Source organism: Bufo bufo, chromosome 5 (genome assembly GCF_905171765.1).
Source record: "Bufo bufo chromosome 5, aBufBuf1.1, whole genome shotgun sequence".
Classification (NCBI taxonomy): domain Eukaryota; kingdom Metazoa; phylum Chordata; class Amphibia; order Anura; family Bufonidae; genus Bufo; species Bufo bufo.
In genome coordinates, this window is record NC_053393.1 from 399,862,635 (window position 1) to 399,885,172 (window position 22,538).

Consider the following 22,538-nt stretch of genomic DNA (forward strand, 5'->3'; position numbering starts at 1 on the left):
GGTAAAGAAGCTTCCTTCCGCAGGACCGGTGACGTGAGAGGGAAGGGTCTGGCTGAAAGGCCCCTCAACGTGAACAACCCCTTTTAAGGGGGATGTCCGAGTTAATTAAAAACTTGCTAAAAGCCACTAAATATAGAGAAATATGAAATGTTTATGAGGCCAGGAGATCAGAGTTAAGGCTTCACATGAACCATCAGCTGACGGGACTGACAAGTAAGGGTACTTTGCCGGAACTGCCTGCCGGATCCGTCTGACAAATGCATTGAAATACCGGATCCGTCTCTCTGGTGTCATCCGGAAAAACGGATCCGGTATTTATTTTCTTCACATTTTTAAAGGTCTGCGCATGCGCAGACCGTGAAACCGGATCCGGTTTTCCGGAACACTTGATACCGGATCCGGCATTAATACATTTCAAATAGAAATTAATGTCGGATCTGGCATTCCGGCAAGTGTTCCGGAATTTTGGCCGGAGAAAATACCGTAAAAGGGACTGAACTGAAGACATCCTGATGTTTACCGAACGGATTGCTCTCCATTCAGAATGCATTGGGATAAAACTGAAACGTTTTTTTTCTGTTAAGCCCCTAGGACGGAACTCAATACCGGAAAACTTTAACGCTAGTGTGAAAGTACCCTAATACATTATGAAAACAGACTGATCTTTTACCCCTGTATAATAAAAACAGCTGAACATTTTTAAATAAACAGCAACTGAAAAAATGCTTTTTAGCCCAAAAACGAGTAAAATGCAATCGTAAATACTTGCAGTGAAAGTGTCCATAGTCTTTAAGAACTACACAGTGTACAGTGCCTCTGAAGCCAGTGATTGGCTGCAGCAGTCACATGTGATATACGGCTATTCACTGCTGCAGTCTTGTACACAAACACTGGCGAGGAGGAGCAGAGCTGCGACACAGAAAATGTCGGGGGAGTAACAGCTAACTCATCAAACTGATAAGAATCTGGCTTAATAGAGTGTTTATGAGGTCAGGAGAACAGAGTCGCCACCTGAGCCGTCAGTTGACGGGACTGAGAAGTGATACTCTGCAAACAGAATGATTTTTAACCCCTGCATCTCAAAATGGCTGAACATTTTTAATACAGACCAATTGAATTAATGATTTTTAGCCCAAAATGTGTAAAATGCAATCATAAAAAAAAAATGCCCCAAAGTTGTCCATAGCCTACCCTGTTGTTGTGCAAGTAAACTGAACACTTACTGCCAGCCTTCCCCAAAGATACTTTAGGTAGGAGGATATTTTATGATCAGCTTTCTGTCAAAGGACCATTCTAACAAGTCGGAGAGTCCCTTTATCATTTTTAAACATTGGACGGAGGAGGCTCTTTAGGCGGTTACGGTCCCATGGCAATTGCCCCATCCACCTTCCCTACAATCAAGCTCTGACTATGAAGCTATGAAGGCTTTTAATCTCGTTGCTGTATTTGTCACTCGGTACACCAGCGGATAAAGACATTCAGCGGAACAGGACTGCAGCATGTGCACCAAGTTACGTCTGTTGGAAACCAGATTTACTATCTACGCTTGGCCATTTAGCCTAAAAGCATTTAATAAATGTAATGTTCCTCAAAGGCACATAGCCAAAGGTATACATTTGTTTCATTCCCATTCCTAATATAGAAACGTATCTCTAGAAAGTACACCAAAGCATATGAGACAAGTATCGGAGCTGATGTTCCAATGCTTCAGATGTAAAAATGTAATTCACATCCAACTTTATCAATCACATTCATATCTCACATTGCATCTTGGGTGCCAAGTGAAAATAGGATCTATTTCCCTGAAGAAATAGCTCATTGCTTTTTTCTGGCTTCATTATGTTTCGATAAGACATGGTGCTATACTGCCATCTAGTGGTGCGTGCCAAGATTGCTTTTATCCTTATAGTAAATATGTGGTTTTCAAATCAATTTGCTTGGAAAATATTAATTTTTTTATGGATGCTAATTGTTTTTCTTTATAGGTGTGTTATCTGTCTGTAAAATAGAAGCCAAAAAGTACAATAGGAAATAAATAATAAGAAGTTTCCTTGACAGATTCCTTAAAATGGGTTGAGGATATGGGAAAGCAAGACTGTAGCGTTTTAAATAACTATCCATTTAACTGATAACACATTAATGATAAAATGGTGTTTTGGAACAGAAGAATTTCAGGGCAGAACAGGAATAGGGGTTTGGCATTCAAATGTTGGCAACTATCTATAATAATAAAAAGGAAGAGGGTATTAAAATGAGCAGCTATTCTATAAATCAATGTTGAACCTTTTAAACAGACCTTGAGACATCACTTGGATAATAATTAAGCCAGCACTTCATCTGCAGACAGCTGTTTCAGGGTGATTGCCTCTCATCAGTGCAGAGCAGAGAGTACTGGCTTAAGTGGATGAGAGGCCTAGGTCAGGATTTCAGGTATATAGGCCTCTCACCCAGTTAAGCCAGTACTCTCTGCTCTTCACTGATGAGGAGCAATCACCCCAAAACAGCTGTCTGCAGATGAGATGCTGGTTTAATTTTTATCCAAGTCGTCTCTCAAGGCCTTACATCTGTTGGCATTAGAGGCAGAGCACAGCAGTGACCACAGCAGTGACGTGCCCCTCATGCATCACATGACCCAGTGACATGATGCATGGGGGGTAGGTCACCGCTGTCGTCAGTCATTAGGTGCTGCGGCCAAGTGACCTGTGTAAAACTGAATGCTGACCCAGGGGTGATCGGAGATCTGCAGAGGCAGAGGAGCAACGGAGCCAGAACCCAGCAGCTGGGATCGGGTAAGTGTGATTCCCTCAGCAAGTCCAGCCAAGCTGGAGGGTCTGCCCAAAAGGCTCCCAGGGTTGAACAAGCCCATTAAAGCTGAACTGATGGGCATTAACAGTTCTTAGCTCCGAGTTAAAAATAAAAGTATAATTGGGTGGCTCCACAATTTCTTAGCTCTGCACAAGGGCTCTGTGACACTGCTATGATCATGGCTATGGCTTAGGTGCAAATCAGTGGCTGAGGCTGATGCTATATCCCTGCCCCATACTTTACACTGCAGCTCTGTGTATATGTCACGGATGTAGTAGGGGAGAACACCAAAAGACAACAATAAGAAAGGGGAAAGACACTAGACCTCACCGCTAGGGAATGAAAAGGGTCACCACCTATAGAACCCTGCTCCTGGCCCTAACTCCTATTTGTATGGGCACCTCTCGATGGTAGAGATTCCCATACACAGGTACCTAGAAAACCCTAGTGACCCTTGGATGCCCTAAAGGTAATGATAGGGCAGAGACAACCCGTTCCTTCCCTGGTGAAGGAACCAGCGTCTCGCTGAGGCCTAGTAAACAACCAGGGTTGGGAAATACAAAACACAACAAGCGGAACACTTAACTTCTGAGGATGATGGATGAACAGGACTTAAACAAGAACCACACTCAAGCTCTTCCAAAACCAAATGAAGCTATCCAGAGCAAGGAGTGATGGGTAAAGTCAGACTAAATAGGGGGAGGTAAAGGTCACATGATCCACACCTGAACAGGAGGTGTGGACATACCAGAAACACACAAAGTAAAACCAAAAGAGGCTGTCAGATCACTCATGTGCAGCCAGTCTTTCAGACCTTCTAACACCTGTCACAGGTGTGACAGTATAAGCACAAGCCACAGTACCCAGAGTACTCCAGAGAGAAGGAGATTAGATAGTCTAGAACCCACAAGTCCGTGCACTGAACTCAGACAACAAGGTATTATGCTCATTGATGGCTGAAAGGCTTTGCTGTTGTGGAAGGGAATATTGTGATTGGTCAACACCCCTCGGTCCAGGAACTGCAGAAGGATGTAACAAGAACCTAATTGCAAGACTGTGGTTCTGCTGAGAGACAGCAAAGTGTCTTTAGAGAGAGGAAGTACTACAACTATCATCACTGTTGCTATCCATACACTAAATATTTTACTGTGATATACACTGCTCAAAAAAATAAAGGGAACACTTAAACAACACAATGTAACTCCAAGTCAATCACACTTCTGTGAAATCAAACTGTCCACTTAGGAAGCAACACTGAGTGACAATCAATTTCACATGCTGTTGTGCAAATGGGATAGACAACAGGTGGAAATTATAGGCAATTAGCAAGACACCCCCAATAAAGGAGTGGTTCTGCAGGTGGTAACCACAGACCACTTCTCAGTTCCTATGCTTCCTGGCTGATGTTTTGGTTACTTTTGAATGCTGGCGGTGCTTTCACTCTAGTGGTAGCATGAGACGGAGTCTACAACCCACACAAGTGGCTCAGGTAGTGCAGCTTATCCAGGATGGCACATCAATGCGAGCTGTGGCAAGAAGGTTTGCTGTGTCTGTCAGCGTAGTGTCCAGAGCATGGAGGCGCTACCAGGAGACAGGCCAGTACATCAGGAGACGTGGAGGAGGCCGTAGGAGGGCAACAACCCAGCAGCAGGACCGCTACCTCCGCCTTTGTGCAAGGAGGAACAGGAGGAGCACTGCCAGAGTTCTGCAAAATGACCTCCAGCAAACCACAAATGTGCATGTGTCTGCTCAAACGGTCAGAAACAGACTCCATGAGGGTGATATAAGGGCCCGACGTCCACAGGTGGGGGTTGTGCTTACAGCCCAACACCGTGCAGGACGTTTGGCATTTGCCAGAGAACACCAAGATTGGCAAATTCGCCACTGGCGCCCTGTGCTCTTCACAGATGAAAGCAGGTTTACACTGAGCACATGTGACAGACGTGACAGAGTCTGGAGATGCCGTGGAGAACGTTCTGCTGCCTGCAACATCCTCCAGCATGACCGGTTTGGCATTGGGTAAGTAATGGTGTGGGGTGGCATTTCTTTGGAGGGCCGCACAGCCCTCCATGTGCTCGCCAGAGGTAGCCTGTCTGCCATTAGGTACCGAGATGAGATCCTCAGACCCCTTGTGAGACCATATGCTAGTGCGGTTGGCCCTGGGTTCCTCCTAATGCAAGACAATGCTAGACCTCATGTGGCTGGAGTGTGTCAGCAGTTCCTGCAAGACGAAGGCATTGATGCTATGGACTGGCCCGCCTGTTCCCCAGACCTGAATCCAATTGAGCACATCTGGGACATCATGTCTCGCTCTATCCACCAACGTCATGTTGCACCACAGACTGTCCAGGAGTTGGCAGATGCTTTAGTCCAGGTCTGGGAGGAGATCCCTCAGGAGACCGTCCGCCACCTCATCAGGAGCATGCACAGGCGTTGTAGGGAGGTCATACAGGCACGTGGAGGCCACACACACTACTGAGCCTCATTTTGACTTGTTTTAAGGACATTACATCAAAGTTGGATCAGCCTGTAGTGTGTTTTTCCACTTTAATTTTGAGTGTGACTCCAAATCCAGACCTCCATGGGTTGAAAAATTAGATTTCCATTTTTTTATTTTTGTGCGATTTTGTTGTCAGCACATTCAACTATGTAAAGAACAAAGTATTTCAGAAGAATATTTAATTAATTCAGATCTAGGATGTGTTATTTTTGTGTTCCCTTTATTTTTTTGAGCAGTGTACTTTGGAGCAGTGCCTTGTTGCTATTTGTACTACAATCCCTATCATCAACCTAGTAAAGATAGATAACGGGCCTGATTATTGTCTCCGATATCCACCGGTCCTGCCTTGCACTCAACCAATCCATCAGCCATCAAGTGCACCCGATCTACAACTAGGCAGGAGCCCCAATAACAGGATTGGCCCCGAGGGAAGAAAGGGTGTGCCCTCCAGTCTCTGCATGGCCCTAGGAAGCACCAGAATGGACATTTCCACCGTGATCTGTGAGTTCTACCACCACCCTCAGAGCCACAACTACCACTCCCATCCTCCACGCACTCCCCTGTGGCTCCCTGCAAGTACAGGGCACATGTCCATGCTACAGCATTGTTCTGATGAGAAACTGAAGACTACAAAGTCAACTGCGTAGAGTGGCGGTCCATACTGCTGTGCCTTACGTGAACATATGTGCCAGCTGAAAGTGTCATTTCTCTGCTCTGATATCTACCAGGTAACCTATGTCATCAGCTAATTACTCGCTTAATGAAACCATTTATCATCTGGTTATGCTTCATAAAATAGATTCACTGTCATAACATATGTGAAATGTATTGTAGCTTAATTAATAGAGGAATATGGGGTCAGCGATACCTTGTATAATGAATGTGTTACCCACAGCATACGTGAAGAGACTTGTCAATGTCAGAACCAGCATACCTAAACAGGGAAAAGGCCAAGTAACACTGATTACCTTTCCTCAGGATTGGTCATCAGTATCTGATCGGTGGGGGTCCAACTCCGATGTGCTCCTTTAATGAGCAGGTTCTACACAGTGACTGAAAATCCATTGCATGCTTGCTTTTAGCATAGCGCTCAAGTATACAGTACTTTGTAGTTTAAGGGTCCATTCACGCGTCCGCAAAATGGATCTGCACTTTCGTTCCACAAAAAAATAGAACATGTCCTATTCTTGTCCGCAATTGAGGACAAGAAAATGGCATTTTCTATGAGAGTGCCGGCGATGTGCGGTCCGCAAAATGCCAAACGCACATTGCCGGTGTCCGTGTTTTGCGGATCCGTCAAACACATTTCCGTCTGAGATCCATTTTTATAGCGGGGAAAAAAAGTCCTGCATGCAGTACTTCGTTCCGTCTGCAAAAAAACGGATCTCAGGCAGATATGGCTCAAACGGATGACAACTGATGCAACAGGATCCTGTTTTATTTCTTTCTCAAAAGAACGGTGATGTGAACTCGGCTGAAATACGTAATACGCCACTTATTGCTACAGCTGATATCTTTCTACTCTGCAGCCTGGAATCCGTGCAGACATTTTCCAATCCCATGGTGTTTCGGAACCCACATTCACATGTATGGTATGGAGATTTCACACCGATTTTCACATGTAATCTGGGCCAAAATCCATCATGTGTGAAAATAACCTCGAAAGTAATAAAAAAAAAAATACTGCAATACTAAAAAATTATTCTGCTGTTATTGACGCAATCATATTCATAATAATTAGTAGTGGTCATTGTTCATCATACAAGTGTTCCTAAATTGGGGACATGCCTATGGTTTATGAGACCAGATGAAATAAATGGATGAAATCAAGAACTTCTATCAACGTTCACATCATAGGATCGCAGTCTAATAAAATATACTGAGACAGAAGCACAAATTCCATTACTGAAAAATGGCTTTGTGTTTGTAAGGTATCCAGAGAGACAGCTGTGTACGGACAAACTCAATTTCTCACAAATCTCGTGGTAAGCAATGGATCATAAGAAACTGTTCTAGCCTTGTAGCCAGACCGAAATACCCTTTACCTGTATTCCATCAAGTACGTAACGAGATAAAAGGCAATGGAAAATGGTTGATTATTTAAATTGCGTTTTTATGCTAAACATTTTGTATGAACTTTATGAATTTTTCTTAAAGGGGTTTTCCAAGATTTTTTTTGATAGGTCATCAGTATCTGATCAGTGGGGGTCCGACACCCAGGACCCCCGCTGATCAACTGTTTGAGCAGGCCCAGACTCTTGCAGTAGCTCAGCCCCATTCCCTTCAAAGGGCATGAGCTGCTCCTAGGCCACGTGGCCGATGAACGTGTCCTCACTGGCCTAGGAAAAGCTGAGATCACATTTCAGCAGTAAATTCATTATCATCGCAGGCCGGATTAGAATGGGGTGACTGTTTGTCTAGCTGTGTGAATCGTACTTCCATTTTCTGCTAGTCAGGTTTACCAATCGTCCGTTAATTTACGGACAGTCCACAAAAACCACATGTTTTCTTCTGCTGTCCATAGCGTCCGGCAGAAAAAAACCTTGTCCGTAAGTCTGCGCCCCGGCAGATCTGGTGTATACAGTGTGCCGTGAGAAGCAACAGCTAGCCTGCCAGTAAGCCCTGCATGGTGTATTCTCCGGCCATCACATCACACCAGTGTCTTACAGCCCCATGTAGTGCTCATGCCAAACTTCATCAGCAGATCTATGGCCATGTGTGACGGAACTGGAGGCCCTGTGTGGGATCATTTAAACTAATGGGGAACTATAGGGGACCATATAAACCATATAAACTAACGGGGGACTGTATGGGACCCTATAAACTAATGGGGCACTATAGGGGACCATATAAACTAATGGGGCACTATAGGGGACCATATAAACTAATGGAGCACTATAGAGGACCATACAAACTAATGGGGCACTCTATGGGACCCTATAAACTAATGGGGCGCTATAGGGGACCCTATAAACTAATGGGGCACTATAGGGGACCATATAAACTAATGGGGCACTATAGAGGACCATACAAACTAATGGGGCACTCTATGGGACCCTATAAACTAATGGGGCACTATAGGGGACCCAATAAACTAATGGGGCACTATAGGGGACCATATAAACTAATGAGGCTCTATATATTGGGACCATATAAACTATTGGGGCACTATATGGGACCCTATAAACTAATGGGGCACTCTATGGGACCCTATAAACTAATGGGGCACTATAGGGGACCCTATAAACTAATGGGGCACTATAGGGGACCATATAAACTAATGAGGCTCTATATATTGGGACCATATAAACTATTGGGGCACTATATGGGACCATATAAACTAATGGGGCACTATAGGGGATCATTTAAAGTAAATCATCCCCTATAATGCGGCAGTAGTTTAAATCATCCCCTATAGTGGCCTAGTAAACTACTAAGGCATTATAGGGGATCATTTAAATTACTGGGGCACTATAGGGGACCGTTTACTGTGAGCACTATAGGCGAGCGTATAAGCTGCTGGGGCACAGTTACTGGGTGCATTTCAGCTACTGGGGGAAGTATAAGGGGCATTATAATTATGGGAGTCACTATTTGGGAGCATTTCTACTACCGGGTGCCCTATACAGGTACCTTATTACTTGGGACTATGGGAGTCTTTATCACTACTGGGGCCACTTTCAGGACAATTTTACTGCTGCTTTGCTATGGGGTTGCTTTATCACTGTTACTGTGGGGACTTTAGCACTATAAGGAAAATTATTTCTATGATGGGGCATTATTACTACTACCAGGGGTAATATTGGGGAGGTGTTATTATTTGGTACAATATGGAGGGCTTTGGGGAGCACTGTTACTAGAGGGGAACTATCTATATGGTACTATTATTTCTGCAGTTTAGTGTTTGGGGGTATTGGGGAGCACAGCAGCAAAGTATTGGGGGTAGCAGCAGGATAACACTGTTGGGGCACGAGGAACGGGAGTATATTAGAAAAGTGAGGAACTTAAAATGTCTGTGTGTCAAACTCTGCAGAGAGAAGATGTGGCTGAAAGAACTCATCATGGCGGTCTGCGCCAAATAAAGAAGATTAGTGTTGAGCGCAAATATTCTAATCGCAAATTTTTATTGCGAATATCGGCACTTCGAGAATTCGCAAAGATATAGAATATAGGGCTATATCTTCGTAATCGCAAATATTCTAGATTTTTTTTCATCAGTGACCTTACTGCTTCTTGCTTGTGGGCCAATGAGAAGGCTGCAATATCTTTGTCTGAGCTTAGCAACATCCCTAGCAACCAATAGGAAAGTTGCCTACCCCATTACTATATAAGAACCTCCCCAGCAGCCATTGTCTGCTGTTATTTTGCAGTTCTGAGAGAGAGCAGTGACATTGCTGTGCTCTGTGCTTTGCTGAGTCATCTGGATCCTTATTCTATTACATTAGTTAGTTAGCTCATATATATCATACAGATAGTTAGTGGGAGATAGTCAGTGTAGGTTATATCCTGATATAGTGTAGCTGATAGGTTCCAGTGCAGGGCGTTAGGTAGTGTGATAGGAATTACTGTACTGTGATAGGGATTAGTGTCTTTGTCTTTCATCTACTCAGACCTAAAAATGTGAAGTTGCATGTATTGCACCAAAAAATATGCGCATCATTAGTGCCGATTTGCGCAATCGCGAATATATTGGAGCACTCTATTTGCATATAAAGCTATTGTTCTGCCATGCATGCGAAATGTAATCACAGTGCTATCATGTAAAATTACGAAAGTTGCTGCCAACCATTTTCTCCAGTTTCAGGAAACTTTTAGCAGCTTGAAAAATGTAGCAAAAGTGAGACACGCCTGAATTGCGCGCGCAATACACGCATATTACATTGCCGATTTTCGCAATCAAGAAAATGACTAGAGATCACGAATTCTAGAATTTGCGAATTCATGGCGAATATTAGGCCAAAAATTAGCGAAATATCGCGAAAACTAATATTGCCTATGCTGCTCATCACTAGAGAAGATGAGGAAAGAGAACATCTACATCAGAAGGGACACTGGATGTTGTATCCTCCTGTCCTGTATGTTTGGTAGTGGTGAATGTAATGTCCATCCAAATGTGTCTTTAATGCTCAGAAGGAGGTTGGTTGGATCAACAATTCAGCACATATGCATTGTGGATGCATGTTATACTCCCTACTTTCTTCAGCTCCATTCTCTGTAGCTCTGCAGCAGGGACTTGCCGGTATACAGAATGATACCGCTGCAGCCAATCAGTGGTCTAAAGCTGAGGACAGCGAATGGCTGCAGTGGTCACATGCCATCATTGTGCACATCACCGACATTGTACTTGCCCATTATATCCCCATCAGTTTTTCTACTAAAGTGGGGGGTGTAACAGCTGAGAATTGAGGATTTTTTCCATATGCCATATTTTCATTTAACTACTGTACATCTTTTTTAATTCTGGAGTGATTGTGATTCAAGGGCATTCTGTTTAGAACATTTTTAAGGTGTGGAATGGGGGCAAGGTCTCTAAAAAGGGGTGGAGTTTATGTTTGTAACAGTTTGGGGCTGTCTGTGGTTTTTCGTTTAGTTGTCCATAACAATTTAAAGGTGTGGTTGGCAACCCTGATGCTGGTCATCTAATAACCCTTATCTCTAAATTACTAGTTGCTCATAAAACACTTATTTAAGCCACATCCTCATTGAGCTGTAATGAGCATTTAGGCGATCAGAGATAAGGAGCCGTCAGCTGAGTAGCCTGACAGAACAGAGTAAAAACACAGAGCAACTACTAGAGAGTCTCAAAGCTGTACAGAGAAAGGGGCTCCACATTTTTAATAAAGACCAATTGAAAAAAAAAAAAATTTACCCCAAAATGAGTACAATGCAATAATAAATTTAAAAAAAATACCCAAAAGGTGTACATATCCTTTAACTAGCAAAAAATATAAGGAGTGCATTCCCTGTAAGGAAACACACTGCATTGTATTCTAGGGCATGAAACAGACTGAACATAACAATATCACATAACACAACAGAAATAGCCATACATGTGCCAAATGACTTTAGCTACTTAGAATCATACTGAGCAGAAAATTGTTCCTCACTTTACGTTTTTGGGAACGAGTGTAAAAAACAACTACAGTGGCCTGCTTTAGATGAAGACCTAGAGGGCAGTAACCTGACTGCAGCAGCGGGGAGGATCAGAAAGAGCATGTGGGGGCGGTGAGTAGGGTACGGCCAAAACCAGAAGAGAATTTGAAAAAAAGAGAGGTTGTATCTGTCCCTTATGCTTTCTCTCCTTTTATGATCCACTCCTGATTTTGGCTTCCAAAACTCCATCAGGAAACCTGACCGTGTGGTCGTACCCTGGTCTGGAATGAAGGACGGGGAGATCAATGTCCTCCACACAAATCACACTGACGCTAAACTTTTAAAATATTCTTCTAGAATATTCTGCTAAACAGTAATAACATGCGCCCTTCATCCTTAGTAGAGTCCGGCTCTAGGCCACATACGGTGAACTCTGTCAGAACAGCCTGCCGGATAGCTTTACGTGTGGATCTAGCCTTACTGATCATGGTGGATGCAAGCAGCATGACATCCTATGATCAGCCTATTCTCAGGGAGCCCTCAAAGCTGACAACCCCTTTAAACTATAAGGAAATATCAGCCCAAAAAATTCCTGACCTACAGCCGTGCACTGCTCCAGACAACATAGAAAATCTCGGAGAACCTGGTTTTGTTCTTATGACATAGCAGCACCGAGGGTATTCTTCTAAAGAGTCCAAACAGTGAGACACATAAACCAGAGTTACTGATACATATACATTACATTGAAATCAAATAGGTCAAATGTCTGAACTGCTTTCTAAAAGGATGAAACAGAAATACTCGAAAAAGTTCCCCGTGGAGAGATCGTTTTCAACATTTACTGTGCAAAGTGCAATAGCTTCTTTTATGTGCAATACGGAAAACGACATCTAGAACAACCACTAGATGGAAGCATAGGAATATTCACACAGAATGAGGTGCCACTCCGACCTCAGAAAGTATGTCGGCCTAAGGAGAACACTTCATCCAGGGCATTTAGTACAAGATACACAAAAAGTAAAGACCTGTTACATCACACACATAAGGTGTCCTGGTAAAACACTACCCATTTCTATAGCTATATGAAGAGCAGATACGCATAAAATACCCTATACATGGCGGGGCACCTTTAAAGGGGTTCTCTGGTCATTTAATCAGTATTCGGTGCTAACCTGTGAAACAAAGATTTTTTACACACCAATGTTGCTGTCGCTGAAAACAAAGTATTAGGGCTCATGCACACGACAGTATGTATCTTGCGGCCCGGAAAACACGGATCCGCAAAAAAATAATGACATCTGTGTGATGTCTGTATCGCATCTGTTCTTTTTGCGGATCCATTGTAACAATGCCTGTCCTTGCCTGCAAAACGGACAAGAATAGGACATGTTCTATTTTTTTTTGCAGAACGGACATGCGGACATACGGACACAGAATGCACACACAGTCATTTCCGTTTTTTTTTTTTTCAAGCCCCATTGAAGTCAATGGTTCCACATACGGACCTGTAAAAAAAACGGAACAGAAACAAAATACGTTCGTGTGCATGAGGCCTTAATATGATCCATTTATTTTATTGTCAAATTGTTAAAGAATTTCAGATGATCATGTCGAAAAGCTTAAAAATGTAAAGATGAAGGACAGAAGTGGGCAAAATCTAAACTTTAAAGGGGTTCTCTAGTCATTAATCTATTCAGTACTAACCTGTGGAAGGAAGATGTTTTACATAGTACTTACCTGCCCCTCGCTCCGCCACAGGATGCAGGCGCACCCTACTGGGTCCCAACCAGACGTGGCTGCTTTTTTTCCTGTTCAGCTGCATTGACGACTATGCACCTGAACAGGAAAAAAGGGGCCACGTCCGGTCTGGACCTGGGAGGATGAGCCTGCATCCTGTGGGATCGGCAGAGCGAGGGGCAGGTAAGTACTATGTAAAACATCTTCCTTCCACAGGTTAGTACTGAATACCAGTTAGGTTAAATGACCGGAGAACTCCTTTAAAGGGGTTGTCCGAGTTATATTTATTGATGACCTATCCTCAGGATAGGTCATCAATATCAGATCGGCTGGGGTCCGACACCCGGCACCCCCGCCGATCAGCTGTTTGAAGAGGAGGCGCACGCTGTGCCACCGCTGCCTCCTCTTCACTGTTTACCTCTCGCCGTTGCATCTGCAGTGGTGAGCAGGTGTAATTACACCCAAGCCGTCCTATTCATTTCAATGGGACGGATCGCTCCAATACCATTGAAATGAATAGTACGGTTAGGTGTAATTACACCTGCTCACCGCTGCAGATGCAACGGCAAGAAGGTAAACAGTGAAGAGGAGGCAGCGCTGGCACGGCGCGCGCCTCCTCTTCAAACAGCTGATCGGCGGGGGTGCCGGGTGTCGGACCCCAGCCGATCTGATATTGATGACCTATCCTGAGGGTAGGTCATCAATAAAAATAACTCGGACAACCCCTTTAAGGTTTAGATCTTGCCCATCTTTAGAGTTTTAAGCTTTTCGATCTGTTAAGATGAAATTCTTTAACAATTTTATGGATCATGTTAATAGTTTGTTCTTCACTGCCCTTGTTGTGTTCCCTTTGGAGTTTCCAGCATTTCTGGCATATCCACAAAAGATGGAAAAATCCATGGCGGAATTCGTAGCATGACAAATCTGCACTAAGAGACTCATGTCGGGTGTCGGACCCCCACCAATCAGATATTGGTTTATCCTGAGGATCGATCATCAATATAAAACCCCTGCAGTAGAGCACCACATTCCCCATGGTCATTGTTACTCACCATTTTCTTGATATTCAACATTATTATTCATTACTATTGTTTTTTTCTGCTTCACACGGACAGGCTTGTGGAGAACGTGAGGTTCCGGATTTCTCTTTGCTTTTGTCTTAGGTGGTTGAGGAGATATGAGATTTTCCACGGTATCAGCAGAACCTCCAGTAGATTTGACGTGACGCTCATGCCTCTGTCAACAAGATTGTACGGTTATTGTATGCTTCTATCCATAACATTTTATAGATTGGCAAATGCTTAAGTGAAGAACCAAGAAGCCAGGCGGTCTACCCATCTCTGATCACCACTGAACAGATCACTAGGACATATTTCTGCTTGTAGATTTTGGTGGCTGTAATACTTTTCACCCAGGTTTCTCTGAAATATATATAACTGACAGAATTCCTAACTACCATTCAAATAAAACACGCTTTCATATTTACAAGTGACTGCTTGATGCTGAGGTGGGTAGCAAGGTTATGGTTAGAAGAGCTGGAAGGTACAAAATGCCAAAAGGTCTTCCTAAAAAGGACCGTCGCCTCTCCTGACATGTCTGTTTTAGCAACTACTTGGATCCCCCTTTTAATAACAATTCTGGAGCATTTATTCTTGTGCCATTCCATTATTATCCTTGCTATAAGTTATGAATGAATTGCTAGTAGTTTGCAGTAAAGGTTCAGATGGGTGTTACCAATTGGGAGTGTGTCCCTGTACAGTCTGATACTATACAATCACTGCTGCCCATAGGCATGCGCACGGGGCGTGCCGTGTGTGCCTGGGCACACCCTAATCAAGCCTGCTGGCCGGCGAATACTAATGAAGCGCCTCCATTTTGGAAGCGCTCATTAGTACCGGGTGACCAGGAAGCGGTGAGCGCTATGTACTTACCGCTTCCTGGTCCTCGGCTGTCGGCTGTGCAGGGCTGCGCACAGTGTGAGGCGCTTTGTGATGTCACGCTGTGCGCGCCAGTTCAGAGCACAGCCGACAGCAGGAGGAATAGGATCGCGGGCGGCGAGGAGCGGAGGCGTCCAAGAGCAGAGAGGTAAGTGTTTTTTTATTTTATAAAAAATGAGGCTGCTGGGGGCATAATGGAGGCTATTGAGAGGCATAATGGGGGCTAATGAGGCATAATGGGGCTAATGAGGAATATGGGGGCTAATGAGGAATATGGGGCTAATGAGGCATAATGGGGGCTAATGAGGCATATGGGGGCTAATGAGGAATATGGGGGCTAATGAGGAATATGGGGGCTAATGAGGAATATGGGGGCTAATGAGGAATATGGGGCTAATGAGGCATAATGGGGGCTAATGAGGCATATGGGGGCTAATGAGGCATATGGGGGCTAATGAGGCATAATGGGGGCTAATGAGGCATAAGGGCTTATAATGGGGGCTAATGGCATAAAGGCTATATATATATATATATATATATATATATATATATAAATATACACAGGCGCGCGCTGTGTGTGTGTTTGTGGTTTAGACTGCGCACGCCTATGCTGCTGCCAGTGTTGGACTGCGCATGGACACCCCCAACTGTGAATTCATTGCAAACTGCTAGTAATTCATTCATAACTTCTAGAAAGAATAATAAAGAAATGGTACAGCACAGAGTAATAAGAATAGATGCTCCAGAATTGTTATTACATGGGGAATGCAAGTAGTTACTAAAGCAGACATAGATAGATAGATAGATAGATAGATAGATAGATAGATAGATAGATAGATAGATAAATATATAGAGTAGAAAAATACTATTTTGATACTGTATATATATGAAGGATTAAAGGGGTTGTGCTAACCGCAAAAACACACACATTGGTCATGACGTACGGGGAGTTGTGGTGATGTGAAACCTGATATTTACAGCGAGGGAGTCCAGTGGAGCATCGCAGGCCTGGAGGAGAAGGAGCGGAGAGCCAGCACCGGGAAGCAGGTAAGTAAGCTTCCCTTTAGAGGTCCGGCCAAGTGGGGTCGGGGGTTATACACCCGCCCCCCCCCCCCCCCCCATTCTTGCGCAACCCCTTTAATGGATTTGGACCCAACTTATTGCCAAAGGGTGCTGCTCTTTTTTCTTTCATGATATAGATAGGTAGATAGATAGATAGATAGATATAGTGATAGGTAGATAGATAGATAGATAGATATAGTGATAGATAGATAGATAGATAGATAGATAGTGTTGGGATAATGAAATGCTCAGCTAAAGACTTGTTTACTGGACACCTTCCACTGGCTCCGAAACACCTTTAGTCCCCAATGACAGGCCCACAGTTCCTCGGGGACTCTGTGCTCGCAGTTGCGGTGAGCGTTTCCTTAGCAGCAGAAGTCATCTCTTCTCTTGTCTACAACAACCTGCCTAATTATGGGCCATTATCTGGTGGCCAGAAGACGTCCTCGGGCTCCTGCCGTTCCTCTGGTTACCACACAAATAAATACATTCCAGAGGAGTATCTCAGTCAGGTGTATAAAAGAATTACTGTAACATTCATTGTAAATCATGGCTGGATGATCGATCCTTCATGCTATATGTAGAATGAATAGAAGCAGGCCAGGACACATGATATCCATTGTGTGACCTCCTTTTAGGTGTCAAAAAACCCTGATTGCTGGTTTAGTTACAACCATGTGACATAATGGAAACACTGTTGAGATATAATCAATGTCATTGTCCTCACTTCACTGCACGTTACAAAGTGAGTAACGCGATATGGACGAGCTGGCCACAAAATGACAGCTGGTCATTCATCTAAACTGAAGCAGACCGACCATGGGAGCTCAAATAACTTCCCATCTGATTCAATGCACTTCTCCCCATCTCGATCGGTGGCCGCGCTGCAGAGATATTCACGTTTTTCTTTTATGTAAATGAACTCCTTGGTGCACCAAGAGTGTCACCATTGCACCTATAGCTTTGTTCACTTCCCTGCTGGACATGCCCCTGCTCCCACTTTGAGTGACAGGGCGAGGCAGTGGCGGTGTAGTCTTAGCTGGGCAGACGAAACCTGTACTGCACACGTGCAATGACATCATTCTACACACAGGAAAGCGGGACATCTGCATCAGCGAAATTTTCACTATATTTCACCATTTGTCACTATATTTAAAAATATATATTTAGAAACCTGCAATTTTCGCACTGGCCACTAGGTCTGATAATAAGTCTTGATTTCTTGTTCTGTACAGATAACTATTATCATTATCCTCACAGGTAGACTTAAAATGACAGAGAATCCGCCATTCAGAATCGGTGATATCACAGTTTATCTATTCCCTCCCATGGAAGTCAATGAGGTCCTCTCCTGTCCATTGTGTCTATGGCCCATGTAGCTTCTCTCAAAAGAAAAGAAGTCGGAACATATTTTAGGCCTAGTGGCCAGCGTGAAAACTGCAGGATTGTTTACAATTCTTTTAATACAGATAACTCACCAAAAAATAAAAAATAAATATATATATATATATATATATATGTTTAACATAAAAACATGATTTAAATGATGTAAATCATTTTTTTGTAAATCTGTCTAAGCATTTAGAGGGGTGAGGAGCTCATACTAAGCCCCCATGATTTCTGTATATACCCCTGCTTAGTCTTACATTATGAATGATCTTCCTGGAGGTTCTTTATCAGCACATGTTGTGGAAAAACACGAGTTTGGTTCTCTAGGAAATAAGATACACCCTCCCATCTTCATAATAAATTAGGGATAGGAGTCTTGTGGTCCTCTGGCTTGTTTATGTTCCCTATAAAGTAGCAATTCCAGAGGATCCTTTCTTAGAACTTTCCATTGTGATGTTCCCCTATTATTCCTCCAGGAAATACATTCACAACTTAGTTAAACCCAGGCAAGTACATGAGGCAAGTACCTATACCCCCTCTACAGTAGTCTTCATCACTGAGCTGACCATGCTGCCTACAGGAGGCTGACAATGGGGCCATTCTAAAAGTGGAATAAATATCTCATAGGAGCAGCGCTGCAATAATTGTTCTGTGGACACAGGGCAGAGAGTTGTTTAATGTGTGCAGGTTAACTAAACATAAATGAGGCAATGCTGATCTCAAAATGTGCCCTCAGTATTGGGAAATATTAGTGCGCGGTATTCAATCACAAAGGAAGAAAACAGGCCACAAAGTCAATACTAAAGGAACAGCAAAAAGTAGGGGCGTTCTCGCGTCGACGTCTGGCACTGGCATTAGAAGGTAACAGTTTATCGGAGAGGGTGCGGGAAATCGGACCTCTACCCATCTTATACTGATGGCCTAGCCGGATGATAGGTGATCAGTGTCTAGCCACTAGAAAACCCATTAAGGCCGAGTTCACATCACCATTTAGCTTTCCGTTCTTCTGGTCCATCAGAAGAAAAGAGGAAAAAAAACGTGATCCTATAATGGGGGTGGACCGGAGTTTCGGCGGCAGCACGGCAAACACACAGAGAGGCGGACGTAATAAAACTACGAGATGTAGCAGCACGGATCCGGCAGGCTGTTCACCCGCCAGAACAGCCTGCCAGAGAAGGCTGCCGCTAGTGTGAAAGTAGCCTAAAAAAATTGGATCTCATGTGGAAATGGCTCAAACGGATGACAACTGATGCAACAGGATCCATTTTTTTTAACTGGATCCTGTTTTAGCTTTTTTTTTCCTCTTCTTCTAACGGATCAGAAGAACGGAAAGCTAAGGGCGGGTTCACATCACCGTTATGGATTCTGTTTTTGTTTTCCGTTATAACATGGTTATAACTATTAACACCAAAAGAGACACGCAATAGTAAAAAGTAAAATTCACAATCTATATTCAATACAATACAATAAAAATACATATAGGACCGGACTCCTGCATAATGGAAACCAGGACGGATCCGTTATGCTGCCCATAGACTTGTATTATGAAGGATCAAAACGGAATGCCTCTTAAAGGCTTCCGTTTTGACTCCCGTCTTATGGATTCAGTTATTTTCCGTTATAACCATGTTATAACGGAAAACAAAAACGGAATCCATAATGGTGATGTAAACCCGCCCTAAACGGTGATATGAACTCAGCCTTAATCAGAATACATTATGTTATATAAAATTAGTCAGAATATTATTATGCATTTATGGAGACCTCTAATCCATAAACTAACATTTTTAAAGGGATTATTCAGAAGCTCCAGCATCCATGTTTACAAATGGCCTATACATGGCGGCTGAGGCCAGCCAGTGGTCACACGTTGTACTACTGGCATCTCCGCTCACCAAGGGCAGCCATGATGCCAGTGGTATGGCACGTTACTGCTGAAGCCACTGATTGGTGGCAGTGATTACGAACCCACTATTTGTAAACAAAGACCAGGAGACTGTTGAAGGTTGTTCGCTGGATCGGTGGAGGATTAAAGAGGTGTGAAGATTTTTTTTTCATAGAATTTCTGCCTGTTTTTTTTTTTTATAGAATAACCCCTTCAATAAACAACGTATGGCACTCAGACCATCTCAGGTTGATGTTTTATTTATGAAGGAGGAGGAGGATGCCGGTTTAATGCGGTGTCCAGCCAACTGTAGTGAACTCTGTTAAAGATTGCCCGTACGCTCTCCATGCTGACTCACTATATGTATAGGTCTGGTTTTGTCCAGTCATTTCCATGCTATTTGTCGTGAATTATTAACTCCTAACACAAATCCCAGACAAAAGTGCAAATTATTCTTGATTTACTTAATAAATACTAATTTTGATTATTATTGTAATAGCCTTAAATTATCCCCTTAAGTACTGAGTCACGGGAATGTGTTCCTTCCTTCCTTACCACGTTCTGTCAGCCATTGCTTTTATTTATATTTTTAGTCATTTTGCTGGATTAAAGAAACTACATAAAACTTAACATATAATTAATACCAATGCTTTATAATGGCAGAATGCATTAAAAAAAAATAAAAGAAATTCTGCCATAGTTCAACATTTTTATTTATAGCACACAGGTATGTGATTTTGTAGAAGAGGGTCAAAATGAAGTGAATTAATATGATAAAATTGAATAAAACACATCCGACAGTGCCGGTTTCTGGCACGGAACTGCAGCGTAATCAAGAATCTCACAAAACCAGACACAGAAGATTAAGCAGAGCTATCAGACTCTTCTGATGAAATCTTTTTTGTTAGAAATGAATTTTTGACTTTATACTACCTTAAAGGAGTTGTCTCACTTCAGAAAGTGGCATTTATCATGTAGAGAAAGTTAATACAAGACACTTACTAATATATTGTTATTATCCATATTGCTTCCGTGGGTGGCTGGATTCATTTTTCTATCACATTATACACTGCTCGTTTCAATGGTTACAGACCTCCCTGCAATCCATCAGTGATGGTCGTGCTTGCACAGTGCGCACGTGCCGTCTCCCTTCTCTCTTCCTGCTCTCCGCTGTATGTCTATTGGACAGCAGCAGCGAACAGGAAGAGAGAAGGGAGACAGCACGTGCGCACTCCGCACACCATCTCCGTAAACAGCTGATCTGCGGGGGTGCCAGGTGTCGGACCCCCGCCGATCTGATATTGATGACCTATCCTTAGGATAGGTCATCAATAAGAAGAAAGCCCAGACAACCCCTTTAAAGGCATTCTGCTTTACTGTAATAAAGCCAACCAGGGGCGGCCTGGGAACTCAAAATGGCCCTGGAAAAAAAAAATGAAAGTGGCCCCATGTTGTAGGAGAGTCAAAACTGACAGAAAAATAGGAAGGGAGAACAGAATTAGGCAGGGCCTGCTATACCATAGTGCAGCACAAAATATAACAATGCAGTACAAAATACAGTAGAACCAAATACCACGGTGCAGCACAAAATACCGACCCAGCAGAACAAAATTCCATAGTGTAGCACAATATACTGCCATCCTTGTCACAGTATTAAACTTTATCACCGCCCTAACGGGTGATACAGTAGGGCATCTGCAGCCGTTGGTGGATAAGTAATTGATGCTTCTAATATTAATTAATGCTGAAGGCATCAGGTCTTTATGTAACCAGCTGGTCGCCTTGAGGAGGGCTCAGGTGTCAGGTGGTCCCCTGGGCATCGGCCCACCAGGAAATTTCCCTGTAGGGTCTGTGGCCAGTCCACATCAGAAGCCAACATGTGATATCAAAAATGTGCCCTCTGCTCCTAGTTATCTTTGATCTTTTGAAGACCTAAGTTCAATTGAATGAACCTTCAACTATGGAGTCCTCAGACCATGATTCAGCCTTGTGAATGAGGACTTATCTACTGGGAAAGCTAAATTTATGTCTGCAGCAAGATAAATCATGCTTATTAGATTTCCAGCTCATGACAAAGTGTTATGTTCGAAGGTTTTGAACACGGTCTGTCTCAGAGGCAACAATAAAACTTGTTTGCTGAAACTCCATATCTATCACATAGTTACCACCCAGTATGTCAAGTATATTGATTTCTATAGAAGCCCAACTGACGAGCCCACGAGATGACTATGAATACCATTCCAATTGCTACAGAAAAAAACACTTTTCTACTAAGGTCCAAATGGAACAAACATTACTCAGGTAATGAGCCCGGAAAGAACAACCTCACATTCAACTCTCAGGACTAGGCCCCAAACCAAAAATCCATGGGAAATATATATTTCTAGTCTAGATGTGACAATGTGATGGTATAAAATGAGCAGAGCCAACTAAGCAGCAATATAGGCCATTATTTATATCCAGTGTGCTAAACTTAGAGGCTATGGATCTCAAAGGATGTATGTGTACAAGATGATGAGAGTGATAGTTCCACTGGGACCTGCTTGTTATGTACTTACTTTAAATAGCAATTGCATGCAAGTTAATTTTGTTCACAATCATGAGCACAACTTTTCTTACACGTTACTTACATTCTCCTTAGACTTTCTATATCCATTTATGGGAGGCAATGACGATGCTTTAGAACTATTTGATTTTGTGGACATGGAAAAAGAAAAAAATAATCATGAATACTTAAACCATAAAAGTAGAGATACTGGGATAATACTATTGAGGAGGGACATAGGAGGATACTAGTGGCTGTTGTATTAAGACAGTCTCCTTGTGCTGATATGTATAGTAGTTAGAATAGCCACATCTCTAGTTAAAGGGGTTATCCCATGATTAATGTAAAAAATATGAGATCATATAGTCCATGCATATCTCTTTGTAACAAAGCTAGAACCAGCCCTGGACCTCACATGGATCCAGAGATCTCCTCATTCATTGCTCTGCTAGATTTATATCAAGCTGACAGATCAAGGGGAGTGTCTTTTCTGCTGCAGCTAAGGGGGCGTGTCCATGCTCTCCCTATCACAGCTCAGGAGCCAGTTGAAGGATGAAACTGAGCATGTGCGACCATCTCAGTGAG

At 43.1% G+C, this 22,538-nt stretch overlaps 1 protein-coding gene across 2 annotated transcripts in view; it reads right to left on the reverse strand.

Moving 5' to 3' along the window:
- The window catches only part of DCDC2 (doublecortin domain containing 2), a 135,965-nt gene that overhangs the window by 59,620 nt on the left and 53,807 nt on the right, over window positions 1-22,538 (reverse strand). For both annotated transcript variants that reach the window (XM_040432877.1, XM_040432878.1), the window contains exons 6-7: window positions 22,039-22,093; window positions 14,188-14,371 (exon numbers count right to left, since the gene is read on the reverse strand). In XM_040432877.1, coding sequence (XP_040288811.1) covers window positions 14,188-14,371; window positions 22,039-22,093 — 239 coding nt within the window. The remainder of the gene's footprint in view (window positions 1-14,187; window positions 14,372-22,038; window positions 22,094-22,538) is intronic.